At 36.3% G+C, this 22,226-nt stretch overlaps 1 protein-coding gene across 6 annotated transcripts; it reads right to left on the bottom strand.

Annotated features, from left to right (window-relative positions):
• Window positions 1-1,956: 1,956 nt before the first annotated feature.
• Window positions 1,957-21,314, bottom strand: LOC108267983 (butyrophilin subfamily 1 member A1). 6 transcript variants are annotated; one of them, XM_053681772.1, is made up of 13 exons: window positions 20,770-20,871; window positions 19,304-20,548; window positions 18,829-18,952; window positions 17,808-18,158; window positions 16,458-16,736; window positions 16,101-16,202; window positions 15,260-15,280; window positions 14,521-14,547; window positions 12,350-12,376; window positions 9,403-9,429; window positions 7,910-7,936; window positions 6,190-6,216; window positions 1,957-2,807 (listed from the first exon to the last, which is right to left on the bottom strand). In XM_053681772.1, exons 4-13 carry the CDS (start codon window positions 18,148-18,150, stop codon window positions 2,263-2,265), a joined length of 1,425 nt encoding a protein of 474 aa, XP_053537747.1. In that variant the 5' UTR covers window positions 18,151-18,158; window positions 18,829-18,952; window positions 19,304-20,548; window positions 20,770-20,871; the 3' UTR covers window positions 1,957-2,262. The 6 variants fall into 6 exon arrangements, with proteins under 6 accessions (XP_053537747.1, XP_017328090.1, XP_053537748.1 ...); XM_017472601.3 differs by lacking the exons at window positions 18,829-18,952; window positions 19,304-20,548; window positions 20,770-20,871 and adding an exon at window positions 21,059-21,314; XM_053681773.1 differs by lacking the exons at window positions 18,829-18,952; window positions 19,304-20,548; window positions 20,770-20,871 and adding an exon at window positions 20,898-20,984.
• Between the last annotated feature and the right edge of the window lie 912 nt (window positions 21,315-22,226).

Here is a 22,226-nt window from a genome sequence, read left to right as displayed (position 1 = left end):
ATACAGGGTTCTTCTAACTCAGTACACAGGAAATACAGAAATACAGAAAAAAACACCTACTGTGCCGTAAAACATTGGGACTCTTCTAAGTTAACACTTAGACTATAGTCCGATTAGAATGTATTTTACAGCTTTAGATTATGCTCCTAAGTTTTAGTTCTAAATGTCAGTTATACATACTGATTATACTTTATCAATATATTCTATACTTGCGATAAAATGTAACATGAAGAAACAGGGACACAGGAATTCATTTTACATTAGGGGTAATATTTGTCTAAAATTTACATCCATTATTTAAGTTTATTTCACGAAAAGAAATTAGCATTTGACTTAATATCCTTAATATTTTTGGAAATTTCAATCAAAATATTTGAGAATGGAGTAATTATACTGATCAGTTTCAAGAACTACAATTACTACTCATTCCATATCAATATTCTTAATCTTTCACAACAAATTTAAGAATCACGCCAAAAAAGAGGGATACCTGCTTTTCTCTCTCTGCAACATGTGGCAACATGCAAAGAAACACTGCAGCGAGAACCACCTGGAACACTCCTTGAAAATCCTGGTAAGTAGCCAGCTAGCAAAAAGTTCATGAAATATTGACCATATCTTCGTGCATACACAACTATAGGGTGTAATTATCTGAATACTGTCACAGCCATGTGGTCATATCCCTGATAGCAAAGAGACAAGTGCTACTTCACGCACAGGTGAAGTAAGCAAAAATGTATGTTTTGTTCGTCGCTTTAATATAGTGGTTTCTATGTTTAATGTTAAATATAATTTTAGAGTTGTAATGTTTTATATTTTGAAGCTTCTATAACATTCCTGCTTCATAATTTTGTAATTTATCGCTGTGAACTAAACCAGGTTTACGACACATAACTTTATTTATAGACTTTAATGTTGTAAATTCTTAGTTTTTTCTGGATTTCTGGAGTTAATACTGATGTCTGGTGAAAGTTTAATGTGAATAGCCTCATTGGAAATATATTTACTGAAAAAATGTTGACATTTTCAATACTTATTTCCCCTTTCCAATACTTATAGTGAGTTATAATGGAGCACCTGATATCTGTTTTTACTTTTTATTCTCTTATTACTCTCTCTCACTCTCTGTCTGTCTCTCTCTCTCTCTGTGTGTTTACATTTTAAGGTTTGCTTTACATAATTAGGTTGGATTTATTTATTACACATATTTGCATAATTGTACTATTTATTTGTCATTATTGTGTCCTTTTGCAATATAACAACTAAACATAATTTCTTGAAATCATGGACTAAATCTGGTCACATTGTGTGTTTAGTCTAAACGGTTTTCTTTCCTAATGTTTTACTGATCTCAATATCACTTCACTATAAACCAGATTAAAGTTGCAGTGACTTACTGCCCCACTCAGCATTTACCCCTTTATCACATAATATCATTTTCATTTCAGTGTGGGAAATGTACTGTACACAGTGGGACTGAAATATTTATGAAAGCAGAAGTAAATAATTTTACTGCATAGCTAGCTGTTTTTTCAAACAGGAAATAGGATAAAATGTGTATTTCCGGTTGGTTAATTCTGTTTATTGCACTAGTCCGTGCAATCTCCTCAGCATGACTTTTCACTAAAGTCACAAAATGGTCTTATGCAGCAACATGAAACATCAGAGCAGAAACATGTCACTGACCAATCAGGAAGTGCTTCCCTCATGAATATTAATGAGATTCCCTCTGCTGTCCTACTTTAAGAAATTTGTTTTTCCTTCAGATAAGAACGTTTACTGATGGACCACGTCATACAGCTTTGGCAGAATTTAGCGCAGATAGAGGATTCATTTATTCATTAATTTCTTTACTATTTTTAAGAAGAGAAAAACCCAGATATGTTTATTTCTAAATTAAAGATGAGTGTAATTGTGTTTGTGTTTGATGAAGTTTGAAGGAGAAACTCAGTGGTGTTCGGTTTTATCTACACAGACATTTTATTGATCATATTAAATTCTGCAGTAAAACTCAGTGTGCACTCTAAATGATCTTTATTCATATTTGATTTGTAATGACAAAGTTCCACAATCATAACGTCTAAAAAACAGATGAAAGGATTCAAATTATTTGTTTATGTGAAGAAACAAATCCCCAGGTATTCAAATAAACTGTACAGCACTTTAAAAGGTAATATGTAGCTCAAAAATTTACCAGAAAAAGTAAAATATTTTTTGTTATTCTCACCATTTAATATATGATGAAATCTATGAGGTGAAAATTCATTCAGTGTTAAATACAGGAGAGATGATCAGTGGTGCTGAATTTTTACCTCCTTCATTTAAACCAGGATTGAAGAAGGGATAGAGTTTCCCAGTGAAAGACTGAGCAGTGAAAGAGTAGATATGAAAGCTGGCCTTCACATCATAAAAGGAGACCAGACCCTCCTCATAATCCACAAACACTCCCACCTTCTCCACCTTCTCTATCAGTGTGAGGAGGACAGCGGGATCAGCACGAGCCCAGTACTCATTCTCATTCCTCAGTTTTACAGTCCAGAATCCATTCTGAGGTTTCAGTATAATCCCCTTCCTGTAAATGTTCTCTCTCGCAACTCCTAATGTCCACTCAGTTTTCCCGCTGACCTGCACCTCATAATAAAATCTCCCTGAGGAGAAACTCTGCTTTCCCAGAACATTTACATATTTAGTAAACCTCTGTGGTGTATCAGGGAGATCCTGCTCTGTGTATCCATGTGTCACTTGTTTTCCATCATCAGACAGGATGAGATTGGCATGAGCTGTATCAGGATCCAGAGTCACATCCACTGAGAGAAACACAGAGTGAGATGTGAGTATGCAGGTAAAAAATATTAAATCATCATCATCAGTGGATCAGATTCATTAAGATTTATCTACAATTAAAATAAAATTCTCTGAGAATGGATGGGATATTATCGGGCTACTCAGTGTGCGAATTATACATTGACTTTCGGGGGGTTCAGCTTTTTCAGTTTGCCGAGAAACTACTTTGTGTAATGCAGATGCGTGCTTCATTGAACCACTGTGCTGTATATCCTTAAAACAGTACATAAACACAACACTTTAAATGCTTTAATCCATACAATGTTGTTCAGCTTTATGTGACAAATGGTGTCACGAAAGCCTTAAAAAGTAGTATATACTTTCTGAACTACTCCTTAACTTACTTGTCTTTTCTTGCCAGTAAAAAGACAAGTATGTCTGTTCCCTTCTAATACTTATGACCTCACCAGTGTTAAATTAAATCTGAGTGCAAATTAAATCTGAGTTCAAAAATGCCCTCTGTTATTTATTTGTGAAAAGGCATTAAGTTTCAGTTAATTACCAACCTAAACTAAACACGTACAAAACAGACATTCACGAGTCATGACTAAAGGGTTGCGTCTTACAAAGTGGTATTGTATTGGTATCAAACAATTTAGAATAGAAGAACTAAAGGAATTCAAGCAGGTGCTGCAGCGGATAAGGATGTGCTCACACTAGTCGATCTGTACCGTGCCAGAGCAAGTTTGACTCCAAAGTCTGGTTCGTTTGACTAGTTGTAACTAGTTGAAAGCTGTATCTATGCACTATTGTTATTTCTTTGCATAAAAAATTTCAATAAAAAAAAATCTGTTTATTTCACCAACACTGCTAAAGGAGAGAAGTTGAGCGACTGAGGAGGTAAATGTCACCCATTTATTCTAGGGTTTCAGGAGGATAAAATAAGTAAATAGGGAAACAAGAATCCCAACATATATTTATTTGTTAATACAAGTTAAGGAAGATTGATTACATTGGCCAGGGAGCATTTATTGGAAACAAAGTGACTAGTTACAATTAAATACCTGTTACTAATTATATGCCTGAAACACTGGGATGCAGTTATCATGCATTTACATCTGCATTGTCTGCTGCCATTAGATAAGGCTATGAACATGGCAACTACAATAATTTTTATTGATATGTACGCCTATTGCTATAACAGGAAGAATTGATCAGATATTTTGAATTTGGCTATTGTATATGACCTTAGAGCCGGACTGAAATTGTGTTTTTTGGGTAGATTTTCCTTTAAATATCCACCTTATTTTTGAAATAAGAGAGGGTGTGGCCATTTTTGAACTTGAATGTGTGAGTGTTCTGGTGTCATCCACTTCCAGTTATCTTGTGTCTGTACAAAAACAGTCTGTTATGCTGCTCGATGTTGCAAACTGGTATTTGTTACAATATTATAATATATTATCATAATCACACACAGTGGAATCAAGGTTTATAAGCACAAGTAGTTTTGACAGTTTACTGCACTCTATTTGTTTAGCTAATTACCCATGGTGACTAATGAAATGGAAGTCTTGCACATTCATATGAAATAGCCTAATTCCACATTGAAAAATTGTAGACTGCAACATCATCATCCAAATCTAAACTCGCCTCAAAGTGAATGCTCGTTGCTTTGAGCTTTTGATTGTGACCGTGAAGTTGGAGTCCTGAGGCAAGGAAACCAAATGACCACAGGTAAGTTAGCATTCATCACTATTGTTAATGCTTGGCTGAGTTTGTGATATTTAGGCAGGGAGCTCTCGAAAATGTATTCATTGTAAAACAGTAACTCAGCGAGTGATAATTAACTTTACCTATCGCGACGGCTTCAAAAGTGAATATCATGTATTGCTTCCTCAATGTTGGCGTTACACTACTAGTGTCGTGTTTATGTTGGCTGTGAAATATGGACTGGGGTTATTTTATAATTCTCTGAGTCTGCACCTCATCTTATCTGAGGCTCTGAATTAGGGTTAGCTAGCTGGATGCTGTCACCAATCACAGTAGGGATGAGTGATGCTAACCTAGACACTCACCTGATGTAATAACATTACTTTAGCATACAGTTAGTTACTTTAGCATACAAACGATAGCGTAGCATTACAGCTGTTCACCATGATGTAATACAAAGAGTGGATTAACATTAACTACATTTAGCAAGTGTTTTCTCTACAAACCCTCGAGATCATGGAGAGATCGGGGGGGGGGGGGGGGGCTGCCTTTTATCTAGCTGTCAGTGCAAACCAGTGTTGCCAATTTAGCAACTTTTCAGACCCCTTTAGTGCCTTTTTTTTAAAAAATAAATACGTAAGTGCCTAGCGATAAACGTAGCAACTTTTTGGAGAAACCTTAGCAACTTTCCAAATATCACCAGTACTGTCCTGCAAGCGCGAGGTCTTGCTTTCTCTCTGCACTCACACCTCTCTCTGCACCTGCTCTGTTCCATGAGGGGCTCAGAGCCGGAGATTTAACAATGCCATGGATAACAAGACGTGTGCTTCGTCCCAATTTACATTGATCTTTTGTGAATGTTTTTAGAATGTAAGACAAATGTAAAATAGTACACGTTATTACAGCCTAGTTGTCTTGTTCAAAGTAGTTCAGAAACATTTTATATCATTCATGCTCCATACCTGTCCATTATACAGTTTTATAAAAGTCATAAAAGTTATTTAAAAAAGCATAACAGTTATGAAAAGTAAATAAAATAGTACAAAAGCAAAAAAATACAAATAAATCTATCTATCCATCTATCAGTCGATCTAAAACAGATTATATATTAGGTGATATATAGATAGATTTTATATAGAATAAATAATCATTATACCTAGTCTCCTCCAACAGGGGGGGGATGTGCCACATGATAGGAGAGGCTTGGGGGGGCTTTAGTTACTTAGTTACAAAAGGTTGAGAACCTCTGCTCTACACCAACACACACACATTAACTCAGAAGTTTGTTTGCTCAGCTTACCATTTCCAAAAAAGGTCCCACTTTCCTTACTGCAGCCTAACATTCATTCACCGGTTACTTTACATATTTTATGGGCATTAAATGTAAACACACACAAACACACATTCCATAACAGTCCTGTACCCTATTTTTACTGTCAGGATGGTTTTAGCCTGGAGCCTTTCTGCCTCCTGCACAACCATGCCTGCCACACACACACACACACACACACACACACACACACACACACACACACACACACACACACACACACACACACACACACACACACACACACACACACACACACACACACACACACACACACACACACACACACACACAGTGAATACAATAAATACAGTACAGATTCAGATTTAACTGTAATGAAGATGAACGGGTAAAATCATTCTTACCTTCATACTGCTTCTTCTTTACTAAATCTATGAACACAATTATTCATATCTAAATCCAGTCAGATTAAACAAAACATAATACAATAACTATTATTTAAATAAATATATTGTATACACTATAGGCCAAAAGTACAAAAATGATTAATTAAATCAATGACTTTTTTAAATTCTTTATAAAAAGGCCAATACTTTTGTTTTTGATATACTCTGAAGACATTTGGGTTTGAGATCATAAGATGAATGGGACAATAGACAAAAATTTTAGCTTTCATTTCCTGATATTTACATCTAGATGTGTTGAACAACTTAAAACATGGCACCTTTGTTGGCAGACCACTCAATTTTTAGGTGAGCAAAAATATTGGAATTTTAAGATAGTCTTAAAGTAAATAAAGTAAATAACTCTTAATATTTGTTCACATATCCCTTGTTAGTAATAACTGCATCAAGCCGGAGACCTACGGACATAACCAAACTGTTGCATTCTTCTTTTATGATGCTTTTTATCATAGACTCTTTCAGTTGTTGTTTGTTTCCGGGATTTCTCCCTTCAGTCTCCTCTTCAGGAGGTGAAATGCTGCTCAGTTGGGTTAAGATCTGGGAACTGATTTGGCCAGTTTAAAACCTTCCACTTTTTCCCTCCAATGAAATATTTTGTTGAGTTGGCAGTGTGTTGTCTTGCTGCATGATAAAGTTACTCAAAATTAGATTGGATGCATTTCTCTGTAAATTAGCAGACAAAACGTTTCTGTAGACTTCTGAATTAATTCATGCTGCGACCATCATGAGTTACATCATCAATAAAGTTTAGTGAAGCCACTCCAGAAGCAGCCATGCAAGCCCAAGCCGTAACACTATCTCCACCATGCTTGACCGATGAGCTTGTAGGTCTTGGATCATGAGAAGATCCTTTCTTTCTCCACACTTTGGCCTTTCACTTTGGTAGAGGTTAATGTTGATTCCAGAACTTTTGTGGCTCATCTCTGTATTTCTGCTCTCGAACTGTTGTTGAAATGGTGGATTGTGATATCTTCACCCCTGTCCTGTGGAGGTTGTTGTTGATGGTTTGGGGTGATGTTCTGACTCTTGTTTTGGGGTTTTTCACAGCTCTCATGATGCGTCCGTTATAAACTGCTGTTGTTTTCCTTGGCCAACTTCTTCCATGTCTGCTTGTTAGTACACCAGTGGTTTCTTTCTTTTTCAGGACATTCCAAATTGTTGTATAGGCTATGCCCAATGCTTGTGCAATGGCTCTGATAGATTTAGCCTATTTTGTCAGATTCAAAAAGACTTGCTTCTCCCATAAACAGCTCTCTGGTTTTCATGTTGATTTATGCTTTTTTAACAACAAATGCAGTCTTCACAGGTGAAACCTAGGACTCAAACTAAGAGCAGACATTCAGATCTATTAATTATTTGAACAATCAATCTAACAGGGCACACCTGGGCAACAAGAAACACCTGTCAGTTGTCACATTTTCCAATATTTCTGATCACTTGAAAATAGGTGGGTTCAAACAAAAGGTGCTGTGTTCTAAGTTGTTTAACACATCTATAGGTAAATATCAGGAAATGAAAGCTGAAATTCTGATCTATGTTCTGAGTCATCTTTTGATCTCAAACACAAATGTCTAAAAGCAAAAACACAACTTTTGGGCAGGACTGTATATATTCCAGTCACAGAAAGTACGAGAAATTTTACAAACTAAGGTGTAATTACCGCATTCCACGCTCTGTCTCTGCAGCTCTGAAAAAAAAAACTTTAATATTAGAGACTTACTAGATACTTTTTAACTTAAGTTTATATTTCTACTTTTATACTCTACATTTTTGTTGACAGTAGAAGTGTGCTGTTTAACACATTACATTTAACTGCATGTGGTCAATAAAAGTATTATACAAATTACCCCTCCAACTAACATGACAATACTGTATTGTCCAGTGTTGTTAATATGAGGCCGGAAGTTATTTTTTTGAGTGGATTTAACACACACACACACACACACACACACACACACACATACAAATCTAGAATATTTCAGTAAACAGTTATTATTGTCTGAACAGATTCTTTGAGACTTACATCACTACAATAGCCTAAACAATCTAACAAACCTCCCACATACCTTTGTGATTACATTTATTCAGAAGACACCTCTGAAGACACCTCTCACTGTTTAAAACATTTTAATTATCTGTCTGTAGGTTGGAGTCTGTTGATTGTTTCATAGGAAGGTTCACGCTGAAAAGACAGACGCCACCCAACATTTCAAAGTTTTCTGTTGAATTTAGAATACTGGGAAACATGACTGTCGTGTTCACACTGATCCCAACAGACACCAACGAACTTTTTTACGGACAGTCAGACTGGTTGAAAGATAGATGATCCTTTTACCACAAACAAAATTTTACAATTAATAGTGTCTTTACATGTCATTCTTCACCTGAAATGATGAAAACAGTGAAATGAAAGAGGTTGTGAGTGAAGCCTTGGTTGTTGCGATGTGACAGGAGGCTTACTTACATTTATACAGAGAGCTGCAGACAGAGGATGTGCAAATCTTTCAAAATTTTGCTCAGTTGGACCAGGAGTGTAGCCTGGCCTGGGCATTCAGGGTTGTAGCCCCGGAGACTTTTTCTTTAGCCCTGAATAATTCTCCACTTGGAACAGTTTGTCTGTTCGTTAATTGAACGTCAGTAAAAGAAGACAGCTGTGTTGTAATTTTGTATCTTCAGTGAACCTAGTCTTGTGATAGCCAGAAAGCCAGATAGACAGAAAGTTTACAATTTTATTGGTCTTTTAGTCCTGCAAACAGTGATAACACCTGAGGCAACTTTTTTGTCCAATTTTAATATTTTTTAAGCAACTAACCCTCACATGCAAGATAAGAATGGATGGAAACAGTCTATTTATAAGTATGTGTGCCTAGGTCAGATTACGTCTGGGTTTGTTGGAAAATCATACCACACTGCTCAGACTTTAAACGACCCGACAGATGACGATTAAACATGTTCAATTGGTGAAAACAAACGTCGACACACAGCCACAGACACAGACAGGGTTAACACACTGATTCAACAAAACCCTACCAACGTGTCTGTTGGCGTTAGTCTGCGTCTGTCTGTGCAGTGTGAACCTGGCTATAGATGTTCTTTCTTTAGTTTCCTCAATTACATCATCTGATCTTAAAAACACAAAAATTTCATTCTCACCTGCATACTGCCTCTCTTTCTCCATCTCTGAGGATAAAACAAATTTGTTTGAAACATTTTATGTACATTCTATATAAACAAGTGTATAAAATGATTAAGCACTGTAACAGTGACAAGGTACATGGACGAGGTACACGGACAAATCAGATTGCAGTTATGAAATGTAATTTTCCACTAATATATATTTGGTTATATACTGTTATGTATTTGGTTAATAATTAAGCATTATGATTATGTACACTCTAAAAAAGTTATCTTCTCAGTTAAACGTGCTTACCCCAAACATCAGAACTATTTCACTGGCATAGATATGAAATATAGAGTGAACAGATGTAGATAAAATTGAATGAACTTTAAACTGCTCATTCAGTTGATTGATATAATCACATCCTTCAAACTCAAAAAGCCTTTTCTTGAATAAACTTAATAAATTACATAGTGCTCCTTGATCAGCTTAAACTAGAAGAACAGCTGTAAAACACATACAGTGTACGCACACCAAATAACAAAGGTATGCAAGCAGCACCGACTACACAGATAGGGTAAACAACCCAGTGTCACAATCTCGCCGGCAGATGGGGCTGTGGCGACAATGTGCACAAGTGGCTGCAGAGCGCGCACGTGTACGTGCTTGAAGTGCGCATGGACGCAAAGACTGTGTCAAACGTTGCCAGCTGTGGGCAATTAAGAGAATGGTGACTGGTTATTTAAACCCCTCACGTTGCTGTGCACGTCGCACGGCAGTAGAGAAAGAACTAACAGAGAAGAAGACGGAATGAATAATGGTGCTAGGTTGTAATGTTACCATACGCTGTCTGTTTTCCTGTTCCTTAGTTCATGCTATAGTTAAGAGTGTTCATGCCATAGTGAAGAGTGTTCATATCTTGGTTTAGAGAGTATTCATGCGAGAGTTTAGTGTTCATGCTGTAGTTAAGGGTGTTCATGTCTTAGTTTAAGGAGTGATCATGCCTGAGTTAAATGAACGTTTCAAGCCTGAGTTGAATGAATGTTTTGTGCCTGAGTTAAGTGAGTGTTTCAAGTCATCGCCCTGTTCTAAGTTTTGTGCTTCATGCCTCATTCCAAGTTAAGGGATGAGTGTTTCTGTTTCATGCCCTCTGCCTGAGTTTAAATAAAGATGTCACTCCTGTGCTTACTTCCTGTCTCGAGTCCTGTTTCATAACACCCAGAATGCACTACAATTAATAATTAAGTGCTAGGAGCCAATCTTGTGCATACACTGCTATGATATTTTGTAAAACACCACAGTTAAACAAGACAAATGCTAAATTTAATAAAGAACCTTAAATGGATGATAGAAATAACATTAACCTGTAAATCAACTGATTCAAAAGACTACCTGTCAGATTTGGTGACTGGCTACTTCTAAAAACATTTGTAAGGTAGTCTGGTTATCAGTCTACTAATAACATGTTCTTGTTATCTAAGCAAAAATAGTAGCTAACTAGTTAAATTAGCTCGCTAGTACCTGTCTGGATTTACTCTGGGTTAGGTTTTGTTACCCTTGAATTGAAAAAACAAGAATTATCAACTAAATTATATCAGCTATATATGTTTAAAAAAAATTAAAAAATACACACATCACCTACCAGCATTCATGCATGAGTAGTGTCTTGGTGTTTTTATATAGCTAGGTCTAACCTTTCTTTGTATAAAGAGATCTTGCCATGTGAAACGTGTCATTTGGCAACAATCCCAAGGCCTTGGTGTGGGAAGTGTAGCAGGGTGAGGTGCCATCTTTTTGTGTACTTTCTATTTCTCTCTTCTTAAGAATTGTAACCTGTTTTCAAACACTTATCAAAACTATATATTAAAAAAATTCTAAAGCTTTCAAATTCATGTAAATGCCCAAACATTAATATGTTCTTTTCTATTGCTGGTATCAAGGTATCGTTCCCATTAAAAAAAAAAAACAAAAACTGGCTACTAAATGTAAAAAGTAACTTCAAAGTATGGTCAGGATGTATAAAATTGTTCTAACCCCTAAGTTGGAGAGAGGATCTTGAAGAGAGACTTTACCATCTGGTCTTATGAGTGAAACTTAAATCTGATATCTTGTGTGTAATTCCACCTGTATCTTATGCTGGTAACATTCGTCCATACATCCATGGATTTTGTAAGTTTTCTACATTTTACTTAATGCTTTTTTTGTTTATTTTGTCTTGTGTTTGGATAAACTGTTGTAACTGACTTTTTAAAAAAAGGGACTCAGCAGTTCTTTTTGGAAAGATGTATGATGTATGTGAGTATATTAAAGTAATGGTATGTTAGACAAGTTTGAAATATATCTCTGGTAAGTAAATAGAAAAAATAACTACATGCAGGTTTTAAATGAAACCTCTGAGATAAATATAACCTTTGTTTGCAATCAGTCTAAATTCTATCAGAATAATTACTTAATAAATGCCTCTGACAGACTGCATAAATGAGAATTACAGATTGGTGGTTGTGTTGCTGTTCAGCTACAAAGCATATGGAGAGTGACAGTCAACTAGCACGTGAAAATATCTGAAGTAAAAGTTTTCCTCCCCATCATCTATCCACACCTTCAACCCATGGAGATGGAGAACATGTTGAGACTTACCAATCTGGTAATGATAAAAACGATACATATTTACATATTTATTATTGTGAAGCTGTAACTGTGTTCATATCTGCAAAGTTTTTCTGCTCAAAGTCCTTGTAATGTCCTGTGCTACTACACTACTGTTACACCGGCCACATATTACCTCACCTGTCTTACCATTAATTAGACTGAGTTAAAGGTGCAGCTTGTTCACTAACAGATTTCTTATAAGCACAATAACTCTTTGTGAAGTGTCAGCATTAAAAGCATGCAGTATAACATGCATTGCAGACAGAAACACATACTTTACTCACAGTTCTTCGGATATTGGAAAAAATATTTATTAAGTTTAAGTGTAATTACCGGCTTCCAGCCTCTGTATCTTCCTCTCTGAAAAAAGACAATATTAAGATGTTATTATTAGAGAAATTACAGTACATTACCTGAGTAAACACAAAATACAGTATTTAAACAATTTCACCGACTGACCCATAAGAACACCCTCATAAAAGTGTTATGAATGTATGCTTTATTAACATTTGAGGGAATTAAAATCATTCATTTCACTGTCATATGGGCTTCATAAATAAAAACCTGTATTAGAACAGGGCTCCTTTTTATACAAAAGGACTGGGCATTCAATTCCATGCTCGTGTAGCAGATACCATAAGTATACCTCTCAGAAGGCAGGTGGCAAGTGAACACATTCCCTATACTGTGGTATCTACCTCATATAGGACATTCTTATTGTTTTTATGAAGCCACATTCCAGCCAAACAATTCATTTAATGACCTCTAAATAAAGTGTTGATCAAATTTACATTTATTACAGTTTTATAATGCACTATATTTTCCTTCTACAATTTTCTCCAAGTGTCAAGAACTTGTAGTTAGTAAAAACACAGTACCTCAATCAATAAACTCATAATAATGATTACTTTTTGTTCCATCTTCCAAACAACAAATTTGCATAAAAGCCTCCAATATCATTCTAGACATTTTGACACAAGCTTTTCACAAATTTTCCAGCATTGCTTTATAAAATATTTGTCATGCTTATGAGTGTGTTATAAAGGCACTATACAGTTTGCCTCCGAATTGTGTTACCTTATTATTTTCTACTAAAACCTTATTTGTGTTAGAATAACTCTAAGTAATTTTATAATGTGAAATGAGCTATAAACCTTAATGCAAATTCATTCCTGTTTCCTGTAACATTGTTCTTATATGCCAATTCTGCATTAAAAGGAGTCATATGATGTTTTTTAATGTTTTCCTTTTTTTAGTGTGTAATGTATTTGTGCATGTATAAGATCTGCAAAGTTACAAAGCTCATAGTCTCCCACAAAGGGATTTATTCTATCTAACGGAGAGCATGGCTCCAGACCTGCCTAAAACACCTGGAACAAAGTCCAGATATTACTTTTGGAAATGTCTATGTCACTATTTGAAATATTAGCATAATCCCGCCCAAAGGCAGGTGTGAAGAAAGAAGCCGAGGCTTCAGTAAATTGTATTGTCGGCAAGTTGTGGAGATGCTGTGTGTTTTGATGTGAAAGCAAAACCCCTTTGTTTGGCCTTCTGAAAAACGGACGAAATCAGGATTCAGTGGTTAACATTTATTTATAATGCTGTTCCTGAGCAGTACAACCCAACAGTTTACTTGTGCACAGCGCATTTTACGGAGGACAGCTTCCTGAACCTGGGCGAGTAAAATGCAGGCTATACATGAAGGCTATTCCTGAAAATGGGGCAATTTCCACTTTGCTCAGAAAATCTTGCACTTCTGAATCAGAACCTGTAAATATGAACTTGTAAGTATGAGCTACTGACTGTTCAAATGTGGAGTTTTGTGTTGTGGCCCAGGGCTCAGCTGTAGACCTCTGCTAACATGCCAGCTAAAGTCATTGTGTTGAAATAGTTTTGATATTCAGCTGTGGGAATTTTTACCTACTGTATAAACGTGCAGAGTAACGCAGAGTGACACAGTTGCATGTGTATATTTTGTGTCTTTTTGTCTGTCGATTTCACAAGCAAAATTAAATCGTTATAACGGTTAAACCGCTACAAAGCATATGGAGAGTGATATGCAATCAACTAGCACTTGAAATCATATGAAGTAAAAGTTTTTCTCCTTCATCATCCACACCTTCAACCCATGGAGATGGAGAGCATGTTGAGACTTACCAATCTGTTAATGGTAAAAATGATACATATTATTTACATATTTATTATTGTGAAGCTGTAACTGTTCATATCTGCAAAGTTTTGCTGCTCAAAGTCCTTGTAATGTCCAGTGCTACTACACTACTGTTACACCAGCCACATATTACCTCACCTGTATTAGCCATTAATTAGACTGAGTTAAAGGTGCAGCTTGTTCACTAACAGATTTCTTATAAGCACAATAACTCTTTGTGAAGTCTCAGCATTAAAAGCATCCAGTATAACATGCAGTGCAGACAGAAACACATACTCTACTCACAGTTCTTCTGATTTTGGAAAAAATATTTAATAAGTTTAAGTGCAATTACCGGCTTCAAGCATCTGTATCTGCCTCTCTGAAAAAAGACAATATTAAAATTTTAATATTAGAGAAATTACATTACCGATGTAAAGAATCACAGAGCCAATCACATTTAATCATACTAATGATGTAGTTTAACTTTATAAACATGTATAGTTGAAGAGCTGAAAGCAGAAATGTGTACACACACACACACACATTATCTGAATCCTGTTTCAAACACTTTTTGTGTGAAATCTACAGTAGCCTAAGCCAGGGGTTCCCAAACTTTTCCAGGGCAAGGTCCCCCAAATGGCATTAACATTTGACCGAGGCCCCCCTTTTGCAAGATGTCTTTAAAACACATTAAACATACAGACTTCTGATTATATCCCCCTTTTTTATTATTAATAATTACATCTTACATATTTACATTACATTAGGAATTGATTCCTAATGTAATGCCCATCCCTCCCACTGAGAAAGAGAAAACATACCAGTGGGAGGGATGGGCTTGGTGGCTCTGACCAAATTGTTGGGGCCCCCCGGGCACCCCCTGGCGGCCCGGCCCCCACTTTGAAAACCACTGGGCTAAGTAAATCTCCCAAATACTCTTGTGATTACATTTATTCAGGGTGAAGATGCCTTTCACTGTTTAAAATATTTTTTAATTATCTGTGGTTGGAGTGTTTCATAGATACTCTTTCTTTAGTTTGCTCAATTAAATAATCGCCATGATCTTAACAGCACAAAAATTTCATGCTCACCTCTGTACTGCTTCTGCATCTCTGAGGATAAAACAGAAATTGATTTGAAATATTTTGTGTACATTCTATATAAACAAATGAATAAGTACTGTAACAGTGACAAGGTACATGGACAACACAAATCAGATTGCAGTTATGAAATGTAATTTTCCATTAATACAATGGATTTAAAAAGTCTACACACCCCTGTTAAAATGGCTTTGGTTTTTGTGATGTAAAAAAAAATTAAACCAAAATAATTAATGTCAGAATATTTTCCACCCTCGATGTGAAGTTACAATGTATAAACCAAATGAAGATCAATGTTTTTGAATGACCTAGCCAGAGTCCATACCTGAATCCAATTAAAAATCTGTGGGGAGACCTGAAGCAGGCTGTGCACAGGAGATTTCCTTACAATCTGATAGATCTACAATGTTTGCAAGAAAGAGTGAGGAAATATTGCCAAGTCAAGATGTGCCACGCTGATAGACTCTTACCCAAAAAGACAGAGTGGTGTAATAAAATTAAAAGCTGCTTCAACAAAGTTTAGGGGTGTGCACACTTATGCAACCAGGTTATTGTAACGTTTTAATTTTTCCTTTCCCCCCCCCTAAAATATCTCTGATTGTTTTTCACAAAAAACTGCCATTTTCACAGGGGTGTGTAGACTCAGTGGTAATGAAACTGAATGGATGAAGACCCAGTGCTGAGATGGGAGTTTGAGACAGAACTGAATTAAAGCATCCTCTCTAGAGAGAGCAAGGCCAACTGGGCTCCTGACTAAAGATGGTTATGGTGTATTATTTGCAGTATAATTGAATCCTGTGGTGTTATTAAAACAAAGTGATTTAAGTTTTACCTTTCTTGTGACAAATAACTGCAGTTACTATCAATCCAACAGCAAGAAGACATGCTGAAACTGAAATGCCGACAATACACTTCCAAGCATCAAAGACTTTACCTAAAATTAAAACACATTTACCACATATTTTTAAGAAACTGTTCAAGAATTAATTCATAGGTACAAACCCTACACATGATACAGAACACTGTTGCAGCATTGCCAATAGATAAAATAAAAATAATGCATATGTTCTGATGCATAGTGTGTTCATCATGGTCATGTGTCATTATTAATTACTTTAATCTGTAATCATTACAGTAGAATGTTATAGTCTAAAACTATGTGTAAGAGTCGTTAATTATTGACACTTACTATTAATGATAACCTCTGTCTCCATCATGTGATGTTTTTGTAGAAGTCTGCAGTAAAACTTGTTGGAGTCGCTATAATCATAAACAGTGATGCGGTGTTTCACACTGAAGCCCTCAGTGTCTCTGTGTATCTGTGTATCTCCAGCAGGTAGAGGGTCTCCATCTCTGTTCATCCACAGAACCTCAGGTTCAGGGTTCCAGCCTCTGGACTCACACACTAGATTAATCCCTCCTGAGCGATCATAACTCTCCATCGTGATCACCGGGTTGCTTCCCTGAGCTATAAACATAAGCATTTTAATGCAAGCTTTTAAACAACCAACCAAAAAAACCCCATAGGTTATGTAACCTTCCCAGAGATTCTAATTCGTATAACATTAAATACTAAAATCAAGACTGGGGAAAATGAGTTTTTGTGAAATTGCAGTTTGCGAAAAGATGCGTCTGAGACAGTGTCATATAAAAACCGGAGAAGGACTAGAGACTACGATTCCCATCAGCCACTGCAGTGCATCTGATCATGTCACATGACTATCTGCACCTGGGGTTAATAATCATTTGTATATAAGTCACAATTTGCACTGCACAGTATTGTGTTTGTCTTATGTTGTTGTCATATGGTTATGTTCTGTAGTTATTGTATTTCTGCCTCGAAATCATAGTTCTTGTTCTGTGTCTAGTCTATTATGTTTTCTTTGTTTCTTTCATTTTTCATTAAATTCTTATCTGCATTTGCATCAATCTCATCCTTCATTATAAACAGACAGGTTATTTGGCCTGCACCTAGTCTAATAAATTTATTTTGCTGAATAAAGATACGTTTCTACAGGTCTTTTTTTTTTTTTTTTTTTTTTTTAATAAATACTGATCAATGTACTTTACCATTTTTTAAACAATCATTATAGTCATAGATTTTTAGGCAAACAAGCAAATAGTTATTAACATTTATTGCCAATTTTTCTACCTGCTTCCTTGTGAAAAATCAATGTGCATGATTTTTGCATGATGCAATTGTATCACCATGGACCAGAATCTCAAAGGAATATTTCCAACATCTTGTGGAATCCATAACAAAGAATTGAGAATTGAGGCTGTTTTGAAAGCAAAGGGAGAACCTACCCAGTAGTAGTATAGTGTTCCTAATAAAGTGCTCAGTGAGGGTATGCCTGAGTGACTCGTGTGATGGAGATCATTTAGTCAAAAATTTAACTCCCACTATAAAGCCTGTTCAAATGCTAAAGATTTAAAGTGGATTATGTATGCAGAAACCATTAATAATGTTAAGAGAAAAGAAAATTGTATGTAGTATAACATTTACTGTATTAAGCTTCAACGCAGAAATGGATCTTACCCTCGACAATGACGTTCACAATGATGTCATCGGAGTTGGATTTGTGCTCAACATGACACTTGTAAGCTCCTTCATCAGAGACTCGGAGAGCGGAGAGTTTGAGTGAAGTGTTTCCTTTCTGTAGCTCCTCTTTAAACAGTGATGTTCTTTGTCTGTAGGAATGAGCCTGATCTTCATTACTGTCTTTATGATCCCTATAGAGATGCACTAATGAGTCCTTTACATATAGCTTGTTCCACTTCACTGTCATGTCCACAGCACTGGTGTTGGATTTGATAAAACAGGGCAGAACCAGGTCTTCACCAGCTACAGCAATAAGAGGTGCTTCTGGACCAACCACCATGAAGCTTTCTGTATTGTGGGGAAAAAATCAGCAAGTACATTATATTACTATATTTTGTGTATGTAACAAGATGGACCATATTTAACTGTACACCATATTTTTGAACACGGAAGCAAGGCCGTACTTGATTTTGACTTTTCCTTGGTTTCCTGCCATAACTAATGGTAGCTACATTGTTCAAGGCAATAACAATTAGGGCTTTCAGAACAAATTTCTATAATTATGTATTTAAAATTCTAAAAAAGCATTTAAGGGCACATGTACAACTTTAAAAAAACATGTGCTTTGTAAAACATTTGGCCAAAAGGCCCCTATTAGAAAAGGAATACAGATCATTTATGGCAAACATTAAAGTTGAATACATGTAAGTAGTTTCCAACAGGCACTTATCAGAGTCACACTGTTCTGGTGGCTGAATGATGTTCTATTAGATATAGAACCTATTAAATAGTGTAAACAACTTCACTGAATAAACATATGAAGTGAATCCTTTTAACCCCTCATGACTGTGTTGCATTGTGTAACTCTACTACTATATATACACTCACCATCCACTTTAATAAGAACACCTGTACAACATTTATGTAGTTAACCAACGAGCCAATCATGTGGCAGCAGCACAATGCATAAAATCATGCAGATACAGGTCATGCGCTTCAGTTAATGTTCACATCAAACCTCAGAATGTGGAAAAGTGTGATCTCTGTGACTTTAACCATGGCATGGTTGTTGGTGTCAGATGGGCTGGTTTGAGTATTTCAGAAACTGCTGATCTCCTGGGATTTTCCACAAACAACAGTCTCTAGAGTTTACAAAGAATGGTGCAAAAAAAAAAAAAACGTGTGAGTGACAGATCTGTGAGTGGAAACACCTTGTTGATAAGAGTGGTCAGAGGAAAATGGCCAGATTGGTTCAAGCTGCCAGGAAGGATACAATAACTCAAATAGTCACTCTTTACAACTGTTGTGAGCAGAAAAGCATCGCAGCTTTCACAAAACATAGAACCTTAAGGTAGATTGGCTACAACAGCAGAAGACCCCATTGGGTTCTAAACCTGTCATCCAAGAATAGAAATCTGAGGCTATCATGGGCACAGGCTGACCCAAACTGGACAGTTGAAGATTTTAAAAATAAATAAATAATAAAAAATCACCTTTTTCCAGTCTTCAGCTATTGAGTTTTGGTGAATCTGTGCCCATGATAGCCTGAGATTCCTGTTCATGGCTGACAAGAGTGGAACCTGATTCTCCTCTGATCACTCTCATCAACAAGGTGTTTCAGCCTGCAGACCCTCCGCAAACAGGATGTTCTTTGTTTTTCGCACCATTCTGTATAAACTCTAGAAAAGGGCATTAGCTGCACTGTTAATCATCCGGGGCTGAGCCCAGATACTTCTCCATCAAAAAAACTTTCAAAAACATACTTCTAAATAGATTGTTTCCATGCATTTTGTTCTAGCATGTCATGGCTAATTGCTAATGCTTAATAATTGTATGACATGATCAGAATTTTTAAATTAACATAAAACTGGTCTTGGGTGTTATCACTGTTTGCAGGACTAATAGACCGATAAAATATTAAACTTGGCTATCTAACACGAGACTAGGTGCATTTGGTGTCATTAGCCAAGGGGAGGCACAAGCTATCATTGTATGGGTTTAGTTGCTACAGTGCCATGCAGAGTACATTAGCTGTCATTATGCTCTGCTCATATCATGTTCACGTAAACTGGAACTCATTTACATTTACACACCTTGTTTTCCTGCTCAGCATGAGAGGATGTTAGTGTTTCAGCTTCTACCTGTAGCAATGTGGCTCGTTTGTTTCGTTTTGTACCAACTATGCCACCCCGAGAAAATGGGGACAATAAAAATCTACGCCACATGTAGCAATGTGGCTCGTTTCGTTTATAGACTATAGTGATCCTTCCAACTACACCACGTGTAGCTATGCAGCTCGTTTATTTCGTTTTGTAAATATACCAACTACGCCACCCTGAAAAAACGGGGCAAATAACCCAGATAAGGACACGCAAGTACGTTCCACTTAGAACAGGCAAAAGGCATGGGTTTCCATATAAAAATACATTTTATTTTGAAGTTAAAAAGACTGGCCAAGAGCTATTTTAAAAGAAGCAGCCAACGCAGTCAGGCATTGGTCAAATACAACAGTCACAAGAGAAAGTTAACAATAATCATATGAGGACTGAGGCTTCCTGTATGAAGGGCAGGCTAGTACGACGGCACCAGCTATACAAAAAGGGAAAAGCACCCCATTAATCAGAATCATACCCACAAAATTCACTGCAATGAACACAGCAATAATAATAACAACCCTTAATTAAGTAAAGCCAAAGGTGAGCAAAGAACTCCCCCCAGCCTCAGGAAGCACTCAGCTCCTACACGGAGAAAACAAAAACAATAACACAAAGTCAATTACAATATGCTCAAAGCAGACAAACAAAACAAAGACAAACTGTCATGAAAACAGACAACCTCGAGCTCAAACTGATTACAGGTAGCAAGTTTACCAAGACTAACCAAAACCACTACTACCACATAGCAGTGTCAGCATAACTGATAAAGACTGTTACAACACAGTGAATTAAAGAAAACTGACCTTAATGATAGTAACCAACACAAAGCAAAATAACAGAACAAAATAAAACCAAATCGGAGTATGAAGCAGCAACGTGGCTCCGTGAGTGAGGGGGAGGAGCTATACCTACATGACCACATCTCACTCACCAGCCTTAACGCATACGTCCACGTATTTTCCTGTAAATCCTGTCAAATTGGTCTTGCTTTTGTTCACTGAAGATAAAATGCAGAAAAGAAAATGTGGGGGGAAAACGCGCGCGCGCGCGCGCACACACACACACACACACACAGAGTAAGTGTTTTCATACCTGATTGAGATTCCATAAAGTTGTAGAGAGTCAGGAGAGTCACATAGAGAAACATAATCCCTTGCAGAAAGTTTATCGTTATTGCTTCAGTCTGTTCCACAAGTTAAATTACAGTAGGTGAACAATGTAACACGATCTATCAAAACTCAAAATACTCACTGATTTCTAAGCTATTTTTTTCTTAATGAGAAGACGCTAAAAGTTAAACCCTCTTTGCCCACGCTTTCAGTTGGGTGTGCTTTCATTTGTGTAACCTGTTTCTTTCCCTTTTTTTTTCTTTTTTTCCTTTTTTTAAAAATTTTTTTATAGAAGCTTCTTAGAAGTCAGGTAGTCTTTATGAGGTAACATTCCTGCACATTGAAATGGTCCAGATTGAACGATTTTTAATTTCTTACTTGTGCAAATAAGTACAAAAAATGTAGAACATGCTAAAAAAATTAGTTTAAGTCCTGGTTTTATGTGGCTGGGAAAGTCTGTTTAAAAAACCGTGTTGCACTCTGGAGTGATTGTTTATGTTTACATGTGCCTCATGTCGGTCATTTTATACATACTCCCCAAAGCCCCTTCACTTTGTACCCATGTCAGTCTGTTCTGAAAGGAAAAAAATCAGGTGAAAATCAGTGAGCACACAGTGCAGCCAGATGATTCTCTTGTGTGCAAAAAAAAAAAATTAAATACTGTCCTGTGATAAAACTTAATGGAAAGAAACAGTAAGACATTTTACATTCGGGGTTCTGTAATTTTAAGCAGTATACAGCAGTGAAGTCACACCTGAATGATAATCAAATAATTTTTAACAGAGATTGTGTGTTGATTACAATATTTATACCCCAGCACAGCTGAATTATTGAACAAGAAGGTGTTGATCTATTTTTATAGCAGCACAAAGTCAATAAAAAAAATTCTGTAGCAGCTCAAATAGGTCAATACCCTAATCAACCACCCTTTTATATTTAGCACAATATATCTCCTCTGAAGCGTATTTATCATTATGTTGCCGGGGGGTATTAAAGTCAGATGAAAAAAAAAAGAGCACAATTGCTGAAAATAATTTGTGGAGATGTAAATAAAAATAGAAGTTTAGCTCAGTCTCCAGTCACACACTTGGGAATGGGTGGGATTAAAAATTCTACAAATTGTTGTCAAAATTGACTACTTATTTAAGGTG

The sequence above is a fragment of the Ictalurus punctatus genome, chromosome 7, assembly GCF_001660625.3.
Source record: "Ictalurus punctatus breed USDA103 chromosome 7, Coco_2.0, whole genome shotgun sequence".
NCBI classification, from domain to species: domain Eukaryota; kingdom Metazoa; phylum Chordata; class Actinopteri; order Siluriformes; family Ictaluridae; genus Ictalurus; species Ictalurus punctatus.
Note: the sequence above shows the minus strand (reverse complement) of the source record. Positions and strands in the feature narration are given on the sequence as shown.

What these genes read in the sequence shown, in the direction of transcription:
- LOC108267983 (XM_017472601.3), bottom strand. Translation starts at nt 21,113, where the DNA reads ATGTTTCTCTATGTGACTCTCCTGACTCTCTACAACTTTATGGAATCT. An exon ending in CTTTATGGAATCTCAATCAG is followed by an intron (nt 18,159 to 21,058) that starts GTATGAAAACAC and finishes CCCACAATACAG; the next exon opens with AAAGCTTCATGGTGGTTGGT. An exon ending in GACAGAGGTTATCATTAATA is followed by an intron (nt 16,203 to 16,457) that starts GTAAGTGTCAAT and finishes TTTTAATTTTAG; the next exon opens with GTAAAGTCTTTGATGCTTGG.